The following is a 26,022-nucleotide window of genomic DNA, read 5'->3' as shown; positions in this document are numbered from 1 at the left end:
TGTGGCCCTGCTGTGCTTGTGGCTGTCTAGCTTCAGTCATGCAAAGTCAGCTCTTCAGGGTATCAACACCTCATCTGGGCTGAAGATGCTGGTGAATCTCCTGTGGGATGTGATTATACTGCCTACAGAGAGCAGCCCCAGGACTGCCCTGGGGTCATGCTTCCCTGCTGCATAGGAAGCAAACTCACAGATGCAAACTCAGGTGTGGTTGCTGCTTGGTTTTTGGAAACAAGCTTGACCCAAGTCCCTGGCTGTGCACCAGTGTGTTGTCAAGCATGCTCAGACAAGCTGCCTCCAGGGCAATTTGCAAGCTCTCAGTGTGGCAGTGAAGTGAGTTGTTACCTGGAGAAGGAAATCACTGCATACATCGGTTCTGTGCAGTGACTCCTTTTGATTAGTACAGGTGTAGTCATGGCAGGATCTCACATGTCAAATTCAGGGGATTTTGATTCTCAAGTATGAACATTAATGATGCCTTTTTGCAAATACAGGTTTACAACTACACTCATTTCTTGACTTGCAAGATTCCCATCTTGGCTATTACTGCAGATGAAAGTAGTGATTTTATAATATAATAGACAGTAGTATTTATAAAATACTAAAATAAAATATTAAATAATTGAAATGCACATGCTTTTCTTAGTAAACAATATAGTTTTTCTTTTTATGCTCCTTAGCCTCTCCACAAATGTGGAGAGTGTCACGAGCTTAGCAGCAAATAGCAGTAGAAGTAGTGGTGTGCTAAAATTCATCAGGAAAATATCCCTAGGCTATGTTTTTCTACTACGCTACTATCCTGAATACGTTTGTGTTTTGGTGTTAGATTCATCCATTTCAGCTAAACACAACAGTCAGCAGTACTTCCCATCCTCCTCCTGATCCTAACTCACTTTATGAGATCATTGTATGACATCAGATATCCATGAATTTGATACCTGATAAAGCTGATTTGAAGTTCCCTGAGAAAATATCTATATGGTAAATTGCTGTTCCTACATTTTTATAGTTTTACTTTCAGATAATCCTGACAAAATTAATGGGAAAGGCTTATTTAAATTTATGGCCATAAGTACTAGAATATCTACAAATATTTCTGAGTATCAGCTCTTCTCATTTAAGTTGGATGCTGGGCTTAGAGGATAAAAGAAGCTTCAAATCAACAAGAATCTCAGCAGGATGCGTTATGCTTTTGGTTTTGGAATATCTCATGTGCTAAAACTCGGTAAACTTTTTTTGTTAATGGAACTCTCATGGTTTTGTTTTGCTAAGCAAAACCACCCCATTTATGTAAGGACAAGTAACATCATCACTTTGTACTTCAGCGGGAAATGTTTAGTCAGGAGGCGTTTCACCTCCAGGAGCTGTGTCCTCTCAGAGGACAGTCAGACGGCTGACAGCCTTGTACAAAATGTAACAACTATGTATTTTAACCTGCAGTGTGTTTACACGTTTAATATCACATAAGTGTATGATGTACTTACAGGAAAAGTCAAAATCTATTTTAAACACTGAAGCCTACATCACACATTGTGACTGGTGCTAATTTGCTCTAAGGGAACTTACATGGTGAACTGCAGTGGTTCTGCTTGAGAAAGAAGGCTGTTAGCTTTGACATTTGCAAACAAACCTTTGAAATGATTGTGTTACTGGGACAGAATAGTCAGGTAACTTTCAAGTAAAAGAAACCTTCTTGCCTATGTTGCACTGCTGTACATGAAGAAGACCAAATCCAGGTCCAGCAAACATGCTTATTGCAATTCTGCGTTTTTTAAGAGACAGTATCTGCCAGTGTGACTTATGAAGTACATGAACTGTGTCAAAAATTTGTGCTGCTGCTGTGACTGTTTTGAATACAAGAATCAGCTGACTTCAGTTTTAATATTGGTATCTCCCAGCATTTGTCTTCATCTGGTATTTAAAATGAGATACGAAATGTCTCAGAAACTACATGTTATTTTAAAAACCTTTTAGCACTTACAATAGTGGCTTAAGCAGAAGGTTCTTTTTGCATTCTTTCAATATTAAAATGATAGCAAAAAGAGAGTCCATTGTGTTCTCATTATAAGTGACATTTTAGTAGCATTAAGATCTTGTGGTTTTAACGCTATGTGGACAAAATGAAAAAATTATTAAATCAAAACATCGGAAATATTTTGCTGAATTATATATTTTGCATCTTATTTACTTGAATGTCTTGGGCAAGTAGCTTGGCTGAATGATAAGGAAGCTCAAATAACCATCTCAAAGGACAGCTGAAAATAACAGCACTGAAAATGAATTGCAGCTTTGAGTTACACAAGATTAAGCTGACTAATCTGCTGATTCAGTTTTGCCTTTGTTTTTTGGTTTTGTCATGCAAGATCAAGTGGCAAGCAGACAAACACATAAAGTCATCCCAGGCTCCCAGTAATAACAACAAGCAACAGGCTGTTCCCCTGCCACCAATGTATTCTCTGAAGAGAAAACAGCAGAATGCTCACCTGCAGCAAGAGGCAGCAGGCTCAGGACAAACAGGTTCCTTTTCTTGTTACAGGTGTACTGAATTTGGTATTTCTATTTCACAGATTTTTTTTTGTTAGAGATGCTCATTTAAGAAACCTTACTTCAGTTCATAGGAAGTGTAATAATGCATATGAAAGATGTGGAGGGGAAGCCATACAAGGAGCAGCTGAGGTCACTTGGGCTGTTCAGCCTGGAGAGGAGGAGTCAGGGGAGATCTCATTGTGATCTCCAACATCCTCACAAGGCAAAGAGGAGGGGCAGATACTGACCTCTTCTTTCTGGTGCCCAGAGACCTGACCTAAGGGAATGGCTGGAACTGACATTGTGGGTCCCTTGCAACTCAGGATATTTTATGATTCTGTGTGTCAGGAGACAACAGATTAAAACACAGCTCTTCCAACATCTACAGAATATAAAAGCACAGCAGTATATTCTTCTATATGGACTGGCTTTTGGACAGTCCAAAGATATCAAGCTCTTATGAGTGCTGACGGATAAGAGAACTGTCCGTGGAGCCACTCACAGTTTGATATTAACCCTTGCCCAAGTGACAATAATGTTTATTACTCACAGAGATGGTCAGGCAAGAACTGCCCACCCTGAGGGAGGCGGTGTTCCAGCAGTACCCACCATCACTGCCCTGGTGAGGCTGGGGAACACCACAGGGAAACCTGGGCCCGGTTATCCTTGCATTCCTGACACTGAGCAGATCTATGAAGGGATGTTGGGAAGGGCACTGCAGACTTGTTGGCATGAGAGCAGGCTATGCCAGTGGGATTGCAAAGGAAAAGATGAAGCCAGTAAGTCATTAAGGGATACTCCGATTGAAAGGAGATAAATAAGAGTCCTTCCAAAGAAGGAGTCATAATAGCTGGATGCTTTGTTTTTCTTTTTATTTTTAATATGAGAAATAGCAATGACTAAAATCATAGTCTGATACTGCAGAAATGAACATGTTGCAGGGCAGCTGGCATAGCAGGCTCTCCAAAATAAAAAGAGAATGAAATAAATGAAAGAAAATGTGCCTCAACCCACATTGCAAACATTTCAATATTTTCTCTTTCCCTCTGGAAATGGTATGTCTGTGTCATTACTAGGCACATCTCTGGTTCTACCAAAGCTGCTAAATGTATGCTGATGGCAACATGAAGCGTTTTGCCTGCAGTGAAAAGGAAGGTTCAGACCAAAATGAACCTGGGAAACAGTTGGAGAATGAAATATAGGCTCTGCAGACCTGGGATCATATCCTTGAGCTGCCACTCATGGCTCTGACATGGCAACTGATTGCTGTGTGCATCATTTCTCTATCTGTGGAATGCAGACAATTACATTTATTTTTCTAGGTGAAAGCACACTGGGCCTTTTCAGCTGAACACTGCTGTATCAGAACTAAGTATTTTTAAGATATATTTTATTGTAAGAGTTTAAAAAAGTAGCTGAGGGATGAGAAGGACTCTTCTCATTGTTTGACTCTCTCAGTCTATACAATTTTTTCAGCACTTTTTTTAACAGACAAAAAGGTTTGGCAGGTGAATTAAAGGGTTTCTTTCTACTAGTTGTTAATGCTGTGAAAACATAAATCAGAAAGATCTGGGTTTGTGAGGGACTTCTCCCTCTATATTACAGTTTTACTAGCATTACTTTGTGGAAGAAGAGGGACTGGGACCCCCATGATAATAAACAGAAGTCATTTGTGCTTTACACAAGCTTTGCTAAGACACAGTTTGCAGATGTGAATGTGTAAGGGCCTACTGAGTTGAAGTTTAAATGCTGTCTTATAGTGTTGTCTGAGCATACTTTATTTCTCATAATTTCCTAAATAGCATCTCATTAGAGAAAGGCTGGAAATAAATCTGCAGATGTTGGATGTTATAAAAAAGGTCCTTGCAACCACTGAATGTAGCACATCTGTTTTTCCCTTATATAAGCTACTGTTTTCAAGGATGCATCACTTGGGCAGACTCTAGACTTTAAAGTAGCATAAGAAATTTTCAATTCAGGAGTGATGTCTTTTGGGTTTTGTCTGTGGTTATTTTGTTTGCATATTTTTTTGTTTTATTAAGGAAATCAGAATGTTTAACAATACATAAGATCTAAAAATTTGTGGCACTTCTCCTCTATGCTCAGGCAAAATTACTCATATTTAAAGTTATGGTTTGCAGATGTTTGTAGATGTTTGAATATTGAAGTCGCAGGGTTCTGGTAAAACCCAGGATGACAGATAACCATATGGAAGTTTTTGGAAACTGGTCTTGCTGTGTGTACCAAATTTCTGCTGGGCCAGTGTTCACATGGTGCTAAATGAAAAGTAGCAGTGTAGAATTTTAGTTGAGAGGTCCATCACAGCAGCTCCTTTTGCTGATTACTCATTTGCTTCTACTTTTAACTATTGAATTTGAGCTTCCAGCTTCCTAAGTTAACTGGTGCTCCATTGGCTACTATAGAGGGTGACCATCTGCTCATCTGTTCTGCTCTAAGGATTTTTTTTAAAGCAATGCTGATCTCAGAAAATCTGAAAGGTCAGCAGGAAAGATGTAAAAATCTTCAGTTCCTAAAACTTTTGCAGGAAAATAAAAATGAGCAGGGGAAAAAAATATTTCTTGTCTTTATGAATAGGAAAGGCTCACTGTAACCTTGTTTTTGTCAAGTTAATCAGTGTCGGGTAAAGATCCTGTAAGTGTCCCAGTCATGGGAAGAGTTTCAATGACGGTTTGCACCTCCTCAGGAGCTTCAGTCAAACCATAGAACTGTAGGAAATTTGGCTTCATTAATTTCAGGGATGTTAGCACTACCAATTTTCTTTTTGATGGCTGTGTTTTATTTTATTCCTTCAAGGAAATCTAGGTGCAGTAGGATATAAAAATGTAAGTGCCATTTCAAAATCAAATAGGAATGTCCAGCTTAATAGTTCTATATTTTTTTAAAATATGACTGTTTGACTTCTGAACTCTTGCTTATTTAAGACCTTGTGGACTCAAAAAGGAAAAATATGTGTAGCCATGTGACAAAGCAAATGGGCCAAAGAAGGATTTATTCAGTTTTGAGAAGATCAGCAGCAGTGATTCACCCTCTTGGCTGGTCTGGAATAGGACTGCAATATGGTCAACTGATTCCCCCAGGGAGGAGGAAGGGATGAAAGTCCCACACTGCTCTGTGGTCACACAGGGAGCAGTGACCTGTGCCAGGGTAGCTCCAGCCTGTGCATCCGGTACAAAGAAAACTTCAGCCTTAACCATCAGTGTTGTTAGGCAATCCAAATGTAGCTTTTAGTGGTTCAGTGAAAGAGAGTGAAAACTTTAGAAGAAGAGAACTCACCATCCAGAGACTGAATAAACAAAAGCATATTTAGACAACTGTGTGTTATTCAGCACTTTACATCATGCAAAGAAGAGAATCCCTCCTCTTTTCAAGCCCCCGCACAAGTCTTGCCATAGATTTTTCAGGCTGATCTGAGAGATTTGTTATTTTCAAAGTTAAAACAACATCAGTTGAAAGGAGTTACAATGTCCTTTGTATACCCTGCCCCCCTCATCCAGCTTTGAAATCTATGAAAGCAAAGCAAACTATGTATTAAATCTTGGTGTTTGTTCCAATAATTGCTCAGGTGACCAATGCTTTGTAAGGATTTACTGATTTATTGGAATTTTTGATCCTTGAAACCTAATCAATAGGTTAGACTTTTTCTGAGGAACACCCACTGTAGTAAAGTCTAAAGTGACATTAAGCGGAAAAACCCCACTGGCGGGTATTAGAATTGATAAAACATCTGGTCTTCTTTTTACTCTTTAAACTAGTTATTTACATTTATGACTTTTGTTTTTCTTACCGATTCCATAGTGAATCTCTTGAAGAAAAACTTGAAAGCCTGGATGCTGAAGATCTCATGTCTCATCTGTCACAACCAGAAACCTACCTAGATGAGGAGAAAAGATCAAGTAAGTAAAACTGACCAAAGCTATGGGACTGACAAAGTCACTTATTTAAACAGTCAGTTTGAAACAATGTGTGTTAATTCTTCAGTGATGGAAATTTATCTTACATTTTTTGTTTGCTGCATTTGATATTTTGAGTTTCACTGTGGTAAAGAGATCCATTAGAAATTCCCTGAAAAAGAATACCTTGTTAAAAATTGCTGGAGGAGAGCTTCACTTAGCTGGCTGGGAAAACTCTTTGTCTAACTCAATGTGGCAACTACTCAGTCAGGTGCACTGAGTGCAGTGCTGGTAGCATTGACTGTCCAAGTTGTCTGACACTTCAGAAGACCCTGTTTTCTGATATAACCTCAGTCTAACCATTCAAGCTGAAAATTTCAATGTCAGGTGTAAGCACAAGACTGATCTTTTTTGGAAGACAGAGATAAGATCTGAAGGATAAAGAGACTGGGAACAAGAAGTGTTCTGACGGGGAGTAATCCTACATGTAGAAGAGGGCAGGAGGGTGTGGGGAGACAGTCATAGCAAGATATGGACGAGTGGTCTCACAGTTTTTCATCAAGTTTTTCTGCCATTATATTCCATACTCTTTCTAGTTTAAGACTTGTGTTGCTGTGGGGAAAGGAAGGTGCTAAACATGGTGCAGAGCCCTGAGCAGGTGGGTAGGGCTGGCATATACTTTTCACTTTGGGACATTATGGACTGATCTTCATGTTTGGACCAAAGGGACAAGCTAGAAAAAGATTGGCAGGGGCTTGAGGCTAGATATGGGTGCTGGGAAGGAGAATATTACACAGAAGCCATTGCCATTAGATGGTAAAGCAGGGAGACTGGGGCAAGCCCTGTGGGAGAGAGATGGGGGCTGCGTGAGCTTGCACATGGGAGAGGTGCCATGAGGATGAGATCAGGGTCAAACAGAGGGGCCCAGGCAGAAGGGGAGTGGGAGAGAGCCATCCCCATGTTTCACCCTTGAATTAACCAGTCTGCCCATTTTCATTTGAGCATATCTCTTTATTCCTTGATTCCATGAGGAAAAACACAAATCCTTCTCCATGAGTACTTTTTTTTTCTTAACCTTCTGTCTCAGAGAAGCAACATTATGCCTGTTGACCTATTTCCCCAGAGACTGCTGTAGTTTGTTTATGGGGTTTGTCCTGTTTGTTTGTGTTTCCAGATATGTCATGTGGGTCTGGAGGTTTTCCAGCCCTTAACATTAAAAATAACACAGAATAATCCCTGTCTCCAAGACATGTGAGATTCAATTAAAAATTGTGGCATACAAGTTTTTGGATGGAATGTTAGTATCTCTCTTTTCCCTTCTGTTTCTGAGCCTTTAAGATGCTTTAAAGTGATGTTGTCAAGAGCTCTTTTATTATTAAAAGGGTTAGACATGTTTTTTACCAGCAGATTCCAGATTTTTACATGCTGGCTGGAAAGGATCTGAGATTTTCCCAGGTATGCCACCAGCTTGGCAACACAAGAGGAGAAATGGTTACGAGCATTGCTCATAAGGAGGAGGTGTGTCCCTTGATTTGAAGTGTGCAAGAGGAAGAGTATCTGCCTCAAATCAAGAATATTCTGCTTGAATATTGTGTTACATCCAGGAAAGTTGTGTGAAGGCAGCCCTGGCACTGTGCTGTGTTTTTGTGGATTGGGAAAGGCCTCTCCTGGCAGACAAATGAGTACCACCATCTTACAACAAACCCATAGCCACTGGCAACCCTGGATGTGACTCAACCCCTGATGACATGTCTGCCGATTCTTTAATTTTACAGCACACCTCTTCCTTTTAATTATACTATTCATCTCCTTAGGCAAAAAAAGCATCATCATAGGTTTATGTTATTCAAATCAAAGCAAGAAATAAAAAATATATAATGGCTCATTACTTTCTAAATCAGTTGCTGACCTAAGTTTACAAGTAACTATGATTGACATTGAACTAAATTTTAAATGGATGGAAATTTATTTTCTGTAAGTCTAAAAAGTCATAGAATTTCTTATGTCTGCTATAATAGGCTATTGAATATTATTTAATTGCTCATTTGCTGTAAGTGGCATAATGAGGATTTTCAGTTAGATCTCAGTGGTTTAGAATGATTATATTCCCTTTCTAGGTCTCCTACTCATTTTGGGGCGTCTTGATACAATAGCAATCAACAAATAAATTAAATATCGAAGAAATCCAGAAAAACATTTATAAAGAAATCAAGTTGGTTGAAGTTATCATCATTGATTGATGAGAAACAACACTGAGAAGGAAATGTATGTGGCTCTCCTACAGAGAGGAATGGTGGTCCAGTGATGAAAGTGCTCATATCATATGAGTTCAACACTGACTCAATGACCTTGGACAATTTATTAGGACATCATTCAGATGGCAAATTCCTCAAGCCATACACCCATTAGAGTAATTTATCTGGGTAAAGAATATTTGAGGCAAAATACAACTTTTCTCAAACCCTTGACCCAATGACAGTAGTAGAATTTGGACTGTGTCAAGATGGTGTTTTGACTCTTCTTCGCACCCCCCAAAAAAACCCAAAACCAATGCTCCCTGACTGTCCTTGGCAGTGTGGAGATAACATTACCAAATTTGTGGAAAATCCTTATATATGACAGTATGTGAGTGGGAGCTGGGAGTGAATATGAAATATAAAAGCCCAGAACATATAGAGAACAATGAAAACTGGAGAAATATGATTGCCTTTCACCCAGGAACACCTACACCTGAAAAGAGAAAGTCTAGTGGGGCTTAAGTAAGGAGGGGGCCTAACTGAGAACAGGGTGACATTAATGGCAGCTGGGTGACAACTCGACACAATACAGTAATACAATAGCAGATTCTATGAGTCCTTGGATGAGGAAAGCATTTGTTCTTGTGCCTAGTTATAAATACATACAATTATATTAAATTAATTGGTACAACCTAAGTGCTTGACTAATCCTAATGCTTAACTAATAAGTATAATGAGTTGAATCCCCATATTTTTAAGGTTTTAGAACAGGGTAAATGTTGTGGAAAGCTAATGGATTCTCAGGAAGAGAATATAAAATTGTGAATATATTGGGCAATAATAAAAAAAAAAATTATGCAGGGATTTTGCATAGAGGAAAATATCAGGATTTTTTTTATTTTTACATTCTTTAATTACCTGAATTTGATATTGCTTAAACTCTGTGTGATTTCATGTGTAAGTCATTTAATGACCTACTTTATCTTGCTTTTTGTTTTAGAGGACTTTTTTTCTTTCATAATAGACTATATGACCTGAGTAGCAATAATATAAATCTGTATTTTTCATATCTAATGACTATTTTAGGGCAAATACTAGCCAGCCAATTTTCTCATATGCCTGAACTAGAGTTAGCCTAAATAGAAAAACTCAAACAAGCAAAAGTTAATATTGTTTCTACAGTCACTGATATAACAACAATAGTAGTTGTGCACCACCATGCTGAAAATCAACTCCCTTTATGTCCAAACAATAGCGTGAATCACAGAAATCTGACCTTGATATACAAATGTGATCATGTAGTAATTATAGCTCTTGTGCTTTCTGTATAAACAGACTACTTCATCTGGAAATGCTGTAGGGTACTGCTTCATTCTGCAATTTTCAGCAAATGACTGAGCAGAAAGCTTTTATATCCCAAAAAGCTTTAAAATAAAGCAGGTAGAAAAATCTTATTTCCCACAAATGAAAAAAATGAGCTGGTTATTTGAACAGCAGTGAATCAAGTCATTGTTCTATCCACATTCTGTTGAAAAGCAGGTATTGTAAATTTGAAGATTGTTTTCAAAATCACATTTTGCAAAGGTTATTAAGACACTTTCATGGGCAAAATATGGAACTAAATTACTCAGTCCAAGTGGTAACTGACATGTTCTTTAACAACTGTGAGGTTAACAAAAATATTTTTCATTTCATGCCAAAATCTGCTTGTTCTGTTTCTGTCTGTGTTGGTATCATCCAAACAGGATCTGACAAACATATGTTCTTTGGCTTTGCCCTAATCCATGATTTGGATAACACTATTAAGATGTGGTCTAACAAACTTCAGGGAAGCAAGTCTGAGGATATTTATCTGTGGACTTGATTTAAGTATGTCCTAAGCAATAGAAGCTCCATCCGGACCTCATGAATTAGCTGTATGTGTTTTCAGTGTTTTCTTAAAAATATATGATCAAAATATTAGCATGCTTATAGACATGGGCTGAATCCTGAAAGAAAACAATAATGGAAAACTAACCCAGCACAGAGCCTAGAAGTGATCCTGAAGGGCTGAGTGACATCCTCTTGATGATGAGTCCCCACTTATGAGGGTTTCCAAGAATGTCAGTTGCTGTGGTTTTAATCTATTCAATCATTACTGTGATGACTTTGCAGAATTCTAGTTTCTTAATCAAAATTTTGGTTAGTGACACAAGTGCTACCAAAGTTCATAAGTAATATATAAGTAGTAATATATAAGTATTATAGATTTTTCCCCAGGAAAATTTAAAACCTGAAAAAATATCAAGATAGCTTTATTGAAATAAAATATATTTTCCTTAATTCCATCCTGAATGGCATGCAATGAGTAATGAAAATAGTAATAAATTGCATTACTTTTCTCTGAGTTTTACAAGTAATACCTGGAATTAACAATTCTGGTGTTTTGCATGGATTGATGTCAAGCTGAGAGGTATTAATCCTCACATCATTACACCAAACTTTTAAATATATTGGCAAAGTATGAGATTTCTTCTATTCATCTTGAAATACCCTCATGTTTGAATATGTATGGAAAATCAGCTTAATAATTCACACCTTTTCTCTCATGGTACTTTTAGAAATAGCAACTGATTAAAAAAGAAACTAGTTTTAGGAGATGGTTATTACTGTTAGAATGGAAATTAGTGCTCTGTCTCATGTGATATAATTGTCATACGATTATGAAATTATCATGGATGGGCTGTGCAAGTGCTATAGAACAGTAGCTTGGAATTCATGATGCAAAACACAATTCTAAGATTGAACAGTTTTTCCAACCATAGAATCTTAGAGCACATTGCTCGAGAGGGCCAGAGGGCTCAAGGGTACTTGTGTGGTCATCTGCTGCTGTCTCGTTCAGAGGTGAATTTTCTTTAAGACTCAGATATATGACAAAGATTTGTGTAAATATTTAGACTGAATGACTTTCTAGTCTTTGGAGCCTGTCTTTTATTATTTGTCTAAGGGCTTCAGGATGGTGGTATTGTGAGTTAAATCTCCTTGTATCCACTTAAGAGTGACCTTTTTATCACTTCTGACTATATCCATCAGCTGTTTCTTGGGCTCAGGGAAGAATTTTCATTTTGTGGAGGCAGCACCTAATCAGAGTGTCTGCTGCCCAGCTTCACATCTCTGGAGGGCTTTCACTGATCTTGTCAAAGGTATTTTTTAATATTTGATGACAAGGTTGCTATTCACAGTCCAAGATTTTGAGTTATAATCCACTTCTGAAAACTCAGAGGGGCTAATAACACACAAGAGTGCTTCCCATCTTCCCTGTATGCTTAGTCACTGCTTAATTATTTACTCAGTACAAAGTTGATTGCAAAATACCCTTTGCATGGTATATATAGATTAATAATATAATGTGAATATGACATCAAGCCCTCTTTTCAGTGCCCCCACTTGTTCTCAATAGCCACTGATTGTGGGCTAAAATCAAGATCAGTCATTTGCTGTCTGAGTTTTTAGGAAGGAATCATTATTAAAATTAGAAACTAAACCTGGTACATCTGTGTTAAAGATCAAATTGTTTTGGCACAAAAGAGTTGGGTGCGTTTGAACATTCCTTCAGCAGCTTTTCTACTCTGAGTTGGCAGCACTCAAGCAAAGCAAGCACCACACCTCCTACTTCCAGCCTTCATTGATTAGTCAGGCACTCGTGAGGTCATGCACTGTCCTGGTGTCTGAACACCTCACAGAAGTTAATGTATTTGATATATATTTGTAGGATGGCTACAGCAGACTGAAGACAAGACCGCCAGGCTCCAGTTTGTGACAAGCCCACTTTTCCTGATACAGCTCTGTCCTTCACAGTGCCTTGTTTGTCATTCCTTCCTCTTTGACATGCACCAAGCAGTACCACTCTCCTACTTAACAGCCCTGTGAAAATGTAATTTATTTTGGCTCGGTAAAACCTCTAGCCGTCTTGTCCTTCAGCAGAGTGCAGAACTATCAAAGTGTCTGTAGAGAATTTCCCAAAATACAAGGCACATAGGAGCCTCAATATAGGCATAGAAATATGTTCCTAAGTATTCTCTTCAGGTCTGTATCTACCCATACAGTGAGTCATGCCCAGATCCATGAGCATGGATATTTATGTCTTTGAAATCATATGTCCTATCTACATAGAAAAATGAGATAACCTCAAAAGTTAGTGACAGAACAGAACCTTTACAACTTAACCCAAACTCAGTCCATGTAAATGGGATTCTTTACCTCCACTTTAGTGAGCTCTGACTCAACTTTTACACTGTGAAAGTGGGATGTATCTAACAAAGTGTCTTGCCTCGGCTGTTCACTCCAGACTCCTTTCATCGTGACTGATGATATGGTCAACACAGACAACTGAAAGTAGGTTGCATCTCACCTCATCTTACAAAAGCAGAAGTTTAAAACAGAGATAATAAAGTAGATGTCTATAAAATCAGATGAATCACATGCTAAACTGCTTCTTTCATCCTACTGACTAAAAGAGAGTAGGGTGCTGATTCCAGAGGTGAACACCTACTCCAAAGATACTGCATGCCTAAGGACAGTGCAGAAGGGCCTTTTTATTTCTGCCTGAACCTTACCACAGGCAGGTATAAGACTGTACCTCTAGTTCTACAGTCAAGAAGAGACATTAGGAAGAAGAAAACAAATTAAGAAAACCCCCAGTCTTTCAATGGAAAACAACACAAAAAAGACGATGTGCTGCCATGGATGCTGACATATTTTCCAGTGGCTATCTAATGGGAAGTTGTACTGATCTTTCAGAATTTGTTTGATAGAAGTTACACAAAAATCCCACAACAAAATTATATGTTGTAATGTCAGTTTTATTTTTGTACCAAAATCTGAAAAAAATAACCTCTTTTTTCTGTTGTATTTGTATCAGTTTCCTGTTCAACCTCATGTAACACTACTTGGTCTGCCTGTCTTGGTAACTGCATGAATTTATACCAAGACAGAAGTAAGCAAATCATGCAGTTTTCAAGAAGGTGGGAAAGCATTGAGAATGACAGTCTCCAGGCCTTGAAGGTAGTTAAAAATGTGGAATAAATAGCATTATATTCTCTAAACAGCTCCTGGTATTTAATAAAATGCTTAAAAAAATTAATATTACCAGTGCATTAATTTGTTAAACTGGCTAATGAATTCCTAATATCTCTGCAAGTGACAGTAGATGAGTATTTTGAATGCGCTCAGATGGGGTTGACTCATATTATAGAAAGCAGAGATGTGAATGGTGGGTATCTGGAGGTTTCTTCTGCTTTTCTGCAGCTGTGGACCTGATCTGACTGCTCTGTGAATACTTACAGAGGGAGAGGGAGAGGGAGAGGAAGAGGGAGAGGGAGAGGGAGAGGGAGAGGGAGAGGGAGAGGGAGAGGGAGAGGGAGAGGGAGAGGGAGAAGAAAAGAAAGAAAGAAAGAAAGAAAGAAAGAAAGAAAGAAAGAAAGAAAGAAAGAAAGAAAGAAAGAAAGAAAGAAAGAAAGAAAGAAAGAAAGAAAGAAAGAAAGAAAGAAAGAAAGAAAGAAAGAAAGAAAGAAAGAAAGAAAGAAAGAAAAGAAAGAAAGAAAGAAAGAAAGAAAGAAAGAAAGAAAGAAAGAAAGAAAGAAAAGAAAGAAAGAAAGAAAGAAAGAAAGAAAGAAAGAAAGAAAGAAAGAAGAAGAAAGAAAGAAAGAAAGAAAGAAAGAAAGAAAGAAAGAAAGAAAGAAAGAAAGAAAGAAAGAAAGAAAGAAAGAAAGAAAGAAAGAAAGAAAGAAAGAAAGAAAGAAAGAAAGAAAGAAAGAAAGAAAGAAAGAAAGAAAGAAAGAAAGAAAGAAAGAAAGAAAGAAAGAAAGAAAGAAAGAAAGAAAGAAAGAAAGAAAGAAAGAAAGAAAGAAAGAAAGAAAGAAAGAAAGAAAGAAAGAAAGAAAGAAAGAGCTATTTCAAGGGCAATTATCTAAATGAGCTGGAGAAACCTGGGATGACTAAGTCCCCAGTCTCTGGAGAATTTGCTCTGATCTCTTTGATGAATTTTAAAATGGTATTTCATTCTAGGTTTTAATAACATAGCCTTTCTCCTCTTCTTCTGGCTCTAGGCAACTGTTGTTAAGTCCATTTTTTACAAAAGCCTAAAGAAGCACAAGTTAATAAGGCCAAGTCTCTAACCCCAGCACTGCAGATGTGCTGGGTTGCAGAGAGCAGGTGAGATGTGTGCCTTACTTTCAGCACCACGCTTGCCGAGGAGGGCCTTTTCATCTGTCCTGCTATGGGTCTGTTTCACTTTCAGCTCACCAAATTAATTGAAGGGGGAAAAAAGTTTTCAGTATCTCTAGCACGATCAGTGACAATTTATGCAGCTTTAGTTTCCCTCATCTGATGTATTAATGAGCCGAGTCTGGATCTCTACAAAACAAGAGACATCTCTGATTCGACAGACCACCAGCACCAGTGGGAAATGTCGGCTCCCATCACTGGTTTACAGTTTTAAGTCAGTTTCTTTGGTGAACAGTTCCTGAAGTGTCAATGTTTTGCTGCTTGTGGTTGGAACCACAAGCAAATCTGGCAGTTAAATACTAAGTCAAGGGCAGATTTAGAGGGCCTTAGTCCCTGGGGAAATTCTAAAGCCTGAGTCACAGCCCATATGTGTCTTTAGCCAACATCTGAAGGGCTGGACACTTAGAACTGGGTTTATAGGAGAAAACACAGTAAGAAGGAGGCACCTAAACCACCTAACAGGGAACATGAGAGGTGCAGCTGGCCTTTGAGCACAACCTTAGAGAACTCAGGGATGTCAGTCTTTGCAGCAGACCTGTAATCATGAATCTGCCCCTGAACGTGGGAACTGAAGTCAGCCCTCCTTATCTTGTAAAAATGCAATACCCCTGCAACACTTGAGAAGTTTGTGGCATTGTGTAGCAGGAAGGTTCCGTGTTCATCCCCCTCCCCACCCTGCCTGAGTGGGACCAGAATTTCCAGCCAGTGTCTGTCCTCTCCCACAAGCCCCTAAGATCACTCTGCAAGGCCTAGAAATTTTTAACAGCTGCAAAACAATCAAGTTAAATCTTCCTTTGAGAAAAACAAAACCAACACCACAGAACCCTGTGAATATATCTCAGATTTTTTTTCCAGGGAACATCTGATCCAATTTAATTCAGTAAGTCCCTTTCCAGCCATTAATCTCCAGCCAAATTTTGTTTTTCATTTTATTGAACATTATGATTTACTGCACAGCTCTCTGTTCATTATTACTTAGAGAAGCAGTTGTTCAGATTCTCTTTCTCTTGATCTCCTGATCAGGAAAATACTATGCAGATGTGAACAGAAGTAAGAATATTATTCCTGTAAGAGAACTCTTCCCCAATTAAACATAGTGTCTGTGAGGGAAGTTCTTATCTTGCAAATAGTTTCTGCTTCAAAGAAAGACCTAACAACACAAATGAGGCCAGCTTTCCTTACACTGGGTCTACTGTTTGCTGCAAAAACAGTGCTGTAACTGACACAATTAATATTGCACAAATATCCTGGGAGGGTTTAAAAATGTTGAAATCCCACATACATATCCTTCAGTATTTAGAAGAACCTGATCTGCCCAGCACATTCCAGAATGAACCTGCTTCCTTTCTGGGAAAAAAAATATCTTGTTTGTTTCTGTCATGCACAAGAAAGGACAAAGCAGAAACGTATTTTCTCATGATAACTACTGTCGAAACCAGAGGGTGTTGTCAGTGTTCACACAGATGCTGCCTGGTCACTGTGGTGTTCCTCCTCCCTTGCATTCTATCTGTGGGAACCAGAGCAAAACCTGCTGCAGTTTGCTCCTGGAGTGGGAGCTGGCTGGTATTGCTCAGTTCTGCTGTTCATGATCAGCACTTGTCTCCTGCTAAACCTGGTAAACTCATATATGCTGCAGACGGCTGGAGGTGCTAAGGAGCAAAAGCACAAACCTGTCCTTTCTGGGCATCCCTGTTTCTCTCCCATCTAAGTTCCCATTCTGAAGGGAGCCTACTGCCCTTCTGCAAAACTCAAATTGACTGTCTTCAACAGCCTGACCCACCTGATGATTTCTATTCAGAACAGGCCTTGAATCATAAAAACAGATGTTCTGCAGCTCAGAGCAGAGTTACATTGTCCTGCACTGGGACACTTGAGAGGAAGCACTGAACTCCTGTCTAGCAAAACCCTTACTAGACTAAAATAATCGACCTCGCTTTCAAAAGGATGTTGAAATAATCTAATCCAATCTATTTTAATTGGTTATGAGCTAAAGTTCTGAATTCTAGGCAACCATCTCTTGAAAATTACTAATTAAGATTTTACCTTCAATGGCCAGCTTTAGCAAACAGGGTCCTCTCAAGACATTGCCAATGCACTAGCAGCCAGCACTAGTATGGAAGCAATACTGATGTCAGGACATTATTATCTCCAGGAAACACTTCTTGCATTAATATGGTGGTTTAATGGCTTGTGATATTTATTGCAAGGAGCAAAACTGAACTGTTATTGTTCTTAAAACCACATTGGCACACACAGGTTTGCATTACTTTATATCAAGAACCAAGAGGATTTGAGAACTCTGAAACCCCCTATGGGCAGCCTGGAGTGGCAAATGCTGTGGAAGCTTTTCTCCTGGGTTGCAGTGAGCACATCATTACACTCCTGTGGAAATTCTCTTTCAGCCTCACAGCAGCTGTGGCTTTTCCCTTTGGGAGGAGGTAGTTAGAGGTTTCAAATAGTATTTTTTTCCTTCTAGCAATCTGCCTATTTTCACAAAATGTGTAGGAGCTCTTGAGACCTCTGTTTCTCCATCTGTCTTGGCTGAAGGGGGGTCCAAGTCTTGGGGTTCACATACACACACAATGCAATTGCCTCAGTGTCGTTTGTAGACAGGCTACAGACACTGCAAAGTTCTCAGTGACACATTATTCAAACCCTATTCAATGGATCCCTATGATACAAGTTACTTTTTTTCCCCAGGATGTAAATCACATTCTGGGTAAGGGATAAGGGTCCCTTAAATGGGTAGGTGTCTTTCAGCACCAGTATCATGGAAAAGTGTTCTCTAAGATACCCTGTTTTCCTTAGGATCAGGCTAAACCTGGTCTTACTGATTAAGGTCATGTTCCTTCTTATGCCTCGTCTGTCTAATGGTGTAAATGTATGGTAGGAGTTTACTTGTAAGTCTAACCCTCTTATTCAAGATGTAGCTCTTGCAGTCCTTTGCTTAGGACACTGCTGATGTGACTCACAGAACACAGGCCTATTTCAGACCCCAGAGCTGAGAAGGAGATACATGTGTCAGCCACTTGTGGCTGTTTGGGAAACCAAAGTCTCTTAAAACGGGCAGAAGTAGTGTCAGAAATGATCCTTGAGGGAAGGATGTTTCTCACTGAAGGGGAACCTTACAGCCAGGCTGTCCTCTGTGCTCGAAGGCAATGGAGGGGACGAAGTGTAGGAGTTTATGAAATACCTTGTGCAGACATGTATATACCACCTTGTAGGGGAAACAGCCTAATTACTGCTCTGAGCTTCCGAGGAACTCTGAGAAGAAAAGCATAAATCTCAGCCATCAAGAGACTTCTGTAATTCAGACCAGGTGTCAGGTAGGCTGTTGTACAGCTCCAGCACAACATGACTTTACAATCACCTTTTTATCTTTGTTCCTCTGCTACTGATGCACTTTTAGTCTAATATTCTCAATAGTAAGGAAATTTGTTTCCACTGAGCCAAATCCCATTTGTCTAGGTAGTGAGAATAAATACCAGCTGTAGATCATCTTGGATTTTTAACCCCATCCTGGTCAACACAGAAATATGATAGATCATTCTCTACCATAGCTTCAGAAACAGAAAATAAAAATGACGAAGTTTAAATGACCTGTGAGATCTGGGATTATGGCTAAAACCGATCTTACCATTGATTAAATCTGGAATCAGATGCATTTAGGACACATCAGAATTATACCCTGCTGGCTGATCATAATTCAAAAGCTCTGTACTTAATGTAGAATTATGGTACCCATTAGTTTTAAATACCTTAATTATTTTTAAATATCTTCAGAAATTATTCTACTGAGGTAGAGAGCCTCTTTGTTCAAGCATATAGATAACAACTGAATTGTAGGAATTTCTGATCCTGACAAGCTTTGCTAAGTACTCAGCTACTAATTATGAACAGGAATAAAAGGACACCTGCTGAAATAATTATTAAAGGATGTGCAACTACAACCTGCCTCTTATCTGATGGATGGAGCCAGTAGAGCTCCTACATCAGTAGAGAATGCAGTCTTACACATTTTGTGACAAATATGCTATGTAAATAATTGCATCAGTAGGCATATTAATTTGTGTGAATACTGAACTGCGTGGATTTTAATGCAGAAGGAAAGTAGCAATATAGTTCCATGCTAAATTAGATAAATAAATCACTAGAGTTACATAGTCCTGGCATAGATCTTATTTACTCATAAATGAATCTTGAATATTTCTACAAAATTCAGTGCATAGCACGACTACAAATCAGGTAGGAAACTAGGATTGTACCCTCACTTTCAGTAATGATTTAGTAACTACATAAATTCAGGACAAAATTCCTTCCATGGCTTTGCCTACCCATTTTTGTCTAACAATCTCTTGTATCTATAAGAGCCTTTTTAAAATGGATGCCTAAAATGTGTATTACTTTAAGTCGGAAAAAGTCTACAAAGCATGTTGCAACTATCTGCAGGACAAGTGCGTCCTAAGCATGACCTCTGAAAGCTCAGAAAATCCTCCAGATGAGATCCAGGAACACTGGGGCCATTATCTGTGGAAATACCACTACCTGTCCTCCCTGTTCAACTCTTGCACCTTTCATGTGTCAGCCACTGCTGAAGACAAGATCCTGAAGTCTTGGCTTGGATGATTCTATACACTCTGCTAAGGGCTTGGTGTTAGGCTGAATCCAGATACTACAAGGCTTGTCCTAGTGCCTGAAATGTCCTGCTGCCTCCCTGGCTGGCAGGTCTGGCCAGGACAAAATTGCTCTCTGTGCACTTGGCCAGCTGCTATAAAAAGGACATGAAGCCGTGCCAGGCTTGGCAGGAGACATCTCCCTCTCCTTGCGCCAGTAGTTCTGAGGAGGACATCAACCATGTGCTCTGCATTTCCCACGTACATATCCCTTCTGCCTGCTGCAGAGATGAACAAAAGGAAAGTGGGAGCCAGCCATGCTGCTCCTGCTTCTGGTCTGGGTAGTGCCATGCAGTGACATGCCCATGGTCACATCATAATTCAGAGGCAGAATGTGGCAATCCCAGGGGTGTTGTTCAGCCACTGACTAAGAGCTGATTTTTCTCACCAGATTGGAGAACAGATATGGAGGAATGTGTGGGGTTGCAGGTCCTCCCAGTACCTGGGAGCACAGCTCAATTTCTAATTGGAATCCAATCCCATCTCTGTGCCACCTGGCTACAGCTTCCATCACTGTAGCCATGAGAGAAGACTTGGCAAGGCCTTATTTACCCTTTCTCCAATTTAGTTTAACTTTTCAGCCTTAAGGCCACTCTCCAAAAGCCATTTGCTTTCCTAGATCAGAGGCCATTCTGACAGTTGTACAGATACAGTATTTTTATCTGTTGAATGACAAGTGAGGCTCGTAGTTGGGTGAAGAAGACTAGTTGCACTTGTTATTTTTCACAATGAACACTTAGGAGCACGTATATCTGTAGCTAAGGAGAGGCTCTCTTAGCCATGGACTGAGGATGCACTGGATCAGATGGCAATTAAAAGCCCATGGCCTTAGGGAGTCACAGACTACTTGCAGAATGTCTCACAGACATCTTCTCCCATGGGGAAATGCTGCAGTCTTCAGTTTTAGTGGCTTCCTTAAGCCCCAGACTCTCTAAAACTGGATGTTAGCATAGCCCCACAGCTCTAGGATAACAAGTGCTGAGGCACCATGCAGGCGTTGGGATCTTCACCCCTGCAAGCACAACTACTCATCTTGTTTGCACACTTCCTTTCTCCAGTCTTTCCTCTCTGTCCAACAAATTCAGGTTTGAGGGATGGAAGAACTCTAATGAGGCATTTTACCACCACAAACAGGGTTGTTCCTTGCCAAGCCCTGCAGAGCCTGGCTCTTTAGTGCCACAGTGCCTGCCTCACCCCTTCCCCCAAGGATCATGCAGCAGCCTCAGGCACTCTCAGCTTCACAGCAAATCTTATCCAATTTGTTATTTTTTCCTCTGTCTTTATTTATGAAAGTGGTGTGCCAAAACACTGTGTCCCCCACACTGCCACCCTTTTCTCTTTGTTTTGTTTCCTGTCGGTTGTTTTGTTCTGACACACCAAGTAAAGACACAAAACATGAGGTGGGAACATCTGGCCCTGGCTGTAGACCATTGTCAAGAACAGAAGTTCCTAGATACCAAATCAGCTTTTTGTCCCCTCTTCATGGGACCTTGCTGAGGGATGTTCAGGGCTTGCTGCCGCAGCCCCAGGGCGGCCAGCAGTCCCCAGCCGGGACTTCGCTCTCTCCAACACAATTACAGTCTGCAAATGTTTAAAGGCAGTTTCTTTTGAGTGAGCCACATGCTTCAAATTGTTATGTGGTTAACCACTGAGAACAAACCCCCACACAAATACCTAAGGATCAACTTGCTCAAGCCAGGGTGGTAGCAGTGGGGGCAGAAGAGGAGAGGGAAGACTTCCTCATTTTTATTTTTATTTTTTTTATAAGAAGAAAATAGAGTTATCTTCTGACTTTCCTGAAGTGCCAGCAGCCGCCGTGTCACAGTGCGTGCTGGGTGACGGCATTTGCACATTTGTTTGCTGATGAAAGGAGCCTTCTACAGCAGCTGTATCCACACACACCACGGGCCCCATCCTCTGCTGGTGTAAATCAGCTCCTCTGGTGCACAGGAACTGGAAATGCAGCCCCCTCTCCCTGCGTGATGTGCAAGTGCCAAGCTGGGGGATAGGACATTGTCCTATCCCATGTCCCTTAACTCTTATAAAAGCTGAATACTTTTCTGCTGACTCACAGAGACAGATGGATTTTGTTAACTCCAGTCGAGATAGACGAAGATGCACTAAAACTAAAAGCATCACTTAGTGGGATTGAACACAGCTTTGGGGTTCAGGGGGGGACTGAGCAAGGATCACCTCTCACCCTCTTCAGCATGGATGGAGCTTAGCTCCTGGGTGCCACATGGCACAGTGATGTGTGGACTAGGCTGAGGCTGCTGCTAATCAGTGTCTGAAATAATGACCCAGGCTGTCATTCCATCCCCCTCCTTGTGCCCTCTGGAGCTTTGCAGATCCCCAAAGCCCAAGAAAGAGACTCGGAGCCAACAGCAATAGAAAAAGAAACACCCCAAAACAAGCACCAAACTCAAATCCCCTTAGTAATTCCATTGCATCTGCTTAAATCTTCTTAAGTTACAGAGGATTACAGTGAAGTAAATTAACTTCCCTTTGCTTGTGTTTCCTTGTATTTTTGAAGTCTATGAAACTGTTGAGGAGCAAATTGTCTTACAAACTCATGGAGAGTTTCCAATCATGACTGGCAGAGCTGTTCATGTAGTGTATCTGAGAGTGGACCCAAATGGAGATAGAGATAATTATTTTGCCATTGACCAACTTTAAGATCCAACTTAACTTTATTTTCATTTCTAAAATGGCAAATTAAGGGCTCACAGCATGGCTAGGATAGTCTTGAGGGGGAAGATGCAATCCAAACGTGATCTGCTTTCTCAGGTGTGAAACAAGAATTCTCTGCTTTTTGAGGAAAACTGCATGAAGAGGAAGGGTTAAAAATTTTTGGATGTGGGGGACATTTTTGGTGAAAGTGGTTTAATTCCTCTGGTCCATTCATCATCTGAGCAGTGAAACATCACTCTGCTTATGAAGTTAGCTCTGCAGGACTCTGTACCTGTCAAAATTGTTTATCCATACTTGCCAACAATAGCAAGAAAGGCAGGAGGACTGGCAGTCGTGATGGTGAGTGAGTTGGACACATGGAGTGAGGGCGCATGAGTCAAACCTCCTCACTGATGCAGAAAAGTAAAATGTGTGAGGGAAAGAACATTAAAGCAAGAAATGTCTAATCTTAGAGAGTTTAATGGTGCAGTTCGTTACAATAAAAGAAGAATTTGCAGATTTTCTTCATGGGCAACTGAGTAGGTAGATCCTGCTCTCCAGTTAGTCCTCATGCTGCTGAAGGTTCAGGAGTAAATGCCAGCAGAAGCAGCTACTGGGGGGCATTAGCACACTGACATTATTGAATGTGGGATTTGGAATATTGCACTTGGACAATTGAAAATTAGTGTGATAATCACTTATTAAGGAATTAGCAAGGAACTATTTCTCAGTATTGTAATATGAAAATTTATTAAAAAAATATAAGTCTAAATACAACAGAGCCTTAATCCTATATGAGGGCTATTAGGAAAAAAAAAAAAAAAAAAAAAAAAGGAGAGGGGCGGGTAGAGAATTCAGGTTTATAAAAAGAAACCCGTACACAATGAGCTGAAGGTTGTGCTTCTGCACTTCCTGCTCTGGGTGTGAGCAGAAGAGGAAATTCCAAAATACCACCAAAAGAACTATTCCCACAGCATTTCCAACCTGGCTGAAACCAGAAAAGTTCTGACAGTCCTGAAAAAAGGGGCCAAAAATCCCACAACTGACCCAGTATCAAGGATATTGTTCATAGGAAGGCAAACAAAATTTCTAAAGCTAGGAGATTTGGGTAGACTTAGATGAGTCTTCACATTTCCCCTGACTCCTCATCTGTATTTTTTGCAGTTCATGGATCATTGATGACATTTGACCCTTCTGCTATCTTTGAGAGGAGCACATTTCTGCTACAGCCAGTTTGATCACATCCACAACCACAGACCATCAAACTGCATGGTAACTGCAAGGCAGGACACCATGGTCCAGTCTAATTCAGGTGAGGGGTTCCTTGGCTCTCCTGTCTTTTTTTTTTGACAGTCAACGCACTAGAATGAGAGTATATCCTACATACACAGCAAGAACTGACCTTTCAATGCATAAAATGCCACCATATCAATACACATTGACCACTGTTGCCCCATGTCAATAATTAAAACTCAATTCCTGGAGGTTCCCAGGCAGACATTAGTTTGGTCTGGCTCCTCCAGAAAACTGTCCGCTTTTAGCAAACAAAACCTTGAAGATGAGCAGTGGGATCATGTTCAAAGGGTTGTACAGATAGCTGTCACACCAGGCAGTTAGTTTAAAACCTCAGATCTGAAAGCTTGGCAAAGAACTTGGAAAATGGCTCTTTTCCTTTATTGGTATAAGAAGGAAAGTATTTTGTCCTACTAACCCCCCCAAAAAAAAATTAAATATCAAAGTCTCTTGTTTGACATGCAGTGCTGTACACTAGAATTCAGGATTTGTTCAATAGTCTAAGAAAAACAGTAAAATTACTATAAAAAAGTAAAATTACTATAAAAAACTGGCTTTGCTAAAGATGTTTCTCTACATCTACACAATTCCTGAAACAAGTTTTTCCCCTACAATTAGAGAATCAAATCCCTGGACTGGCTCCAGTGAGCAGCTTAGGAATGTTCAGCACAACCACAGCCTCCAGCCATGGGACAGAACAAAAGTTGCAACATGATGGTGCTTTATCTTCCACAACTTATTCCAGCAAAAACTTCCATGGATGCCAATAATGAAATCTGTTTCAGAGTCCTGAAAGGAAGATTTTTTTTCCTTTTCAAATTCTGCGTTACTGATTTTGAGACTGGTCAATTCATTGCATTTGTGACTGTGGTTTAGCTAAAACCATCTAAGGCTGATAATGTCATCATGAACTCTCACATCCAAAAACGAAGCTAAAACCTTAGCTAAGCCCCATGTCTGAATGCAGCTTTCCTGCTCATTCAGAGCAGCAGAGCACTCAGCATTTTCCCTCCAACAACAGAAAGCCCCTTTCTGGCCTCCCAGAACTGCTGCATGGAATACACTGTCACTCCTACTGCAAACTTATTTAAGAGACAATAGGGCAAATAGTTGGCACACGGATTCTTCTTAAAACTTAAATCTAGATCCACAATAAAATGTAAAAGGCCAAGAAAACATGCAAAGACAATCAGAAAATGCTCGGTTTTCTTTTAAAATTAATTTTTGCAGAGAGTGAGACATAGAAATTTACAATGGGGGCCCCATTCTGCAAGTGCTTTCTTTACATGAGCTCTTTTTAAAGTCACTGAGGTTGTTTACGTGAGTAGAAGTTTCTTACATGAGAAAGGACTCACAGAATCCGGCCTTACACATTTTTGCTGCGAAGTTCACCTAGACATGGGCTGTGGAGCAGTGTGTGCATTTTCAGGAACTAAGAAATGGACTTCGGTTGTTCTTTTGGGGAGAAGTTCTGAGTTCAGCTTCACCCATCTGCTTTTCGCAGTTTGCTCGGCAGCCACATGGAATGGACGGGCTCAGCCTTTGTCCCTGTCTGAGCTGCTCCTCACCAGCCACGCTCAGCCCCGACGCGCTGTAACTCACCAGGACGTGTGCAGACTGAATTCCCATTCCAGATTTGCTCCTCAAGCCTAAGGCCATTATTCCATCTCAGACTAAAACATATTCTCCCATGGGCAGCTGAAAAAGAGCATGTTTCTTCAGGTTTTTTTTAGCCACAAAATGATAAAATACTGTGAAATAAAATAATAATAATAAAAAGGAAATCCAATGTACGGCAATCCTCAGAGTTCTGGAGCCTAAGAGTGTTGATCAGCATCCATAAATGTCCTGACCGGTGAGGAGACACAGGCACTACAACTGGAAAGAGCAGGAAGGAAAACCTACCATGTGAGCAAAGTTAAAAAAAAAAAAAAAAAGAAAAAAAAAAGCGGGGGGTGGGGTAGGGGGAAGAGAGAGAGAGAAAAAGGTCTGCTCGGTGGACAGCACTTGGGCTGATAGCAGGGATTTCAGGAAATCCAAACACTCAGACAGGAAATCTGAACACTGGATAAACATGCCATAATCTCCACAGATACAGTTAACGTGCAGCGTCCCTGTTAACCCATTGCCTGCCCGTGGCCGAGCCTGAAACCAGATCTGCGCTCTGACACGCCTGGAAACACAAGCTGCCCGGGGGGCTCCACAGCCTCAGCGCTCTGAAGTCTTGAGCAGCAGCCCTGCATTCAGCCCTGCCCTCGCCTTTTTAAACTCCACTGATTTCTACACAGTGCTGCTTTGGTGAAAATGTTCCTAATTTTCCTCCTCTGAGAAGGAGATGCACCCTGAGCCCTGCAGCAGCCTGCCCGAAGTCCTGTGTGCTGCTGCTACCTGGATACCTGGTGGTCCTGAGCTAGTTTTACTTGGTTCTTTTTCCACTTCTCTTTTGCTGTA

At 40.2% G+C, this 26,022-nt stretch overlaps 1 protein-coding gene across 2 annotated transcripts in view; it reads right to left on the bottom strand.

Annotated features, from left to right (window-relative positions):
• Positions 1 to 25,409, bottom strand: part of ASAP1 (ArfGAP with SH3 domain, ankyrin repeat and PH domain 1) — a 144,605-nt gene extending 119,196 nt beyond the window's left edge. For both annotated transcript variants that reach the window (XM_014256080.2, XM_014256098.2), the window contains exons 1-2: positions 25,174 to 25,409; positions 6,329 to 6,415 (exon numbers count right to left, since the gene is read on the bottom strand). In XM_014256080.2, coding sequence (XP_014111555.1) covers positions 6,329 to 6,387 — 59 coding nt within the window. In that variant the 5' untranslated portion in view covers positions 6,388 to 6,415; positions 25,174 to 25,409. The remainder of the gene's footprint in view (positions 1 to 6,328; positions 6,416 to 25,173) is intronic.
• Positions 25,410 to 26,022: the final 613 nt, after the last annotated feature.

This window comes from Pseudopodoces humilis, chromosome 1 (assembly GCF_049639895.1).
Source record: "Pseudopodoces humilis isolate 2021_Gansu_Grassland_sample_001 chromosome 1, ASM4963989v1, whole genome shotgun sequence".
NCBI classification, from domain to species: domain Eukaryota; kingdom Metazoa; phylum Chordata; class Aves; order Passeriformes; family Paridae; genus Pseudopodoces; species Pseudopodoces humilis.
The sequence above is the reverse complement of the archived record's forward strand: the minus strand, read 5'-3'. Positions and strand labels throughout refer to the sequence as shown.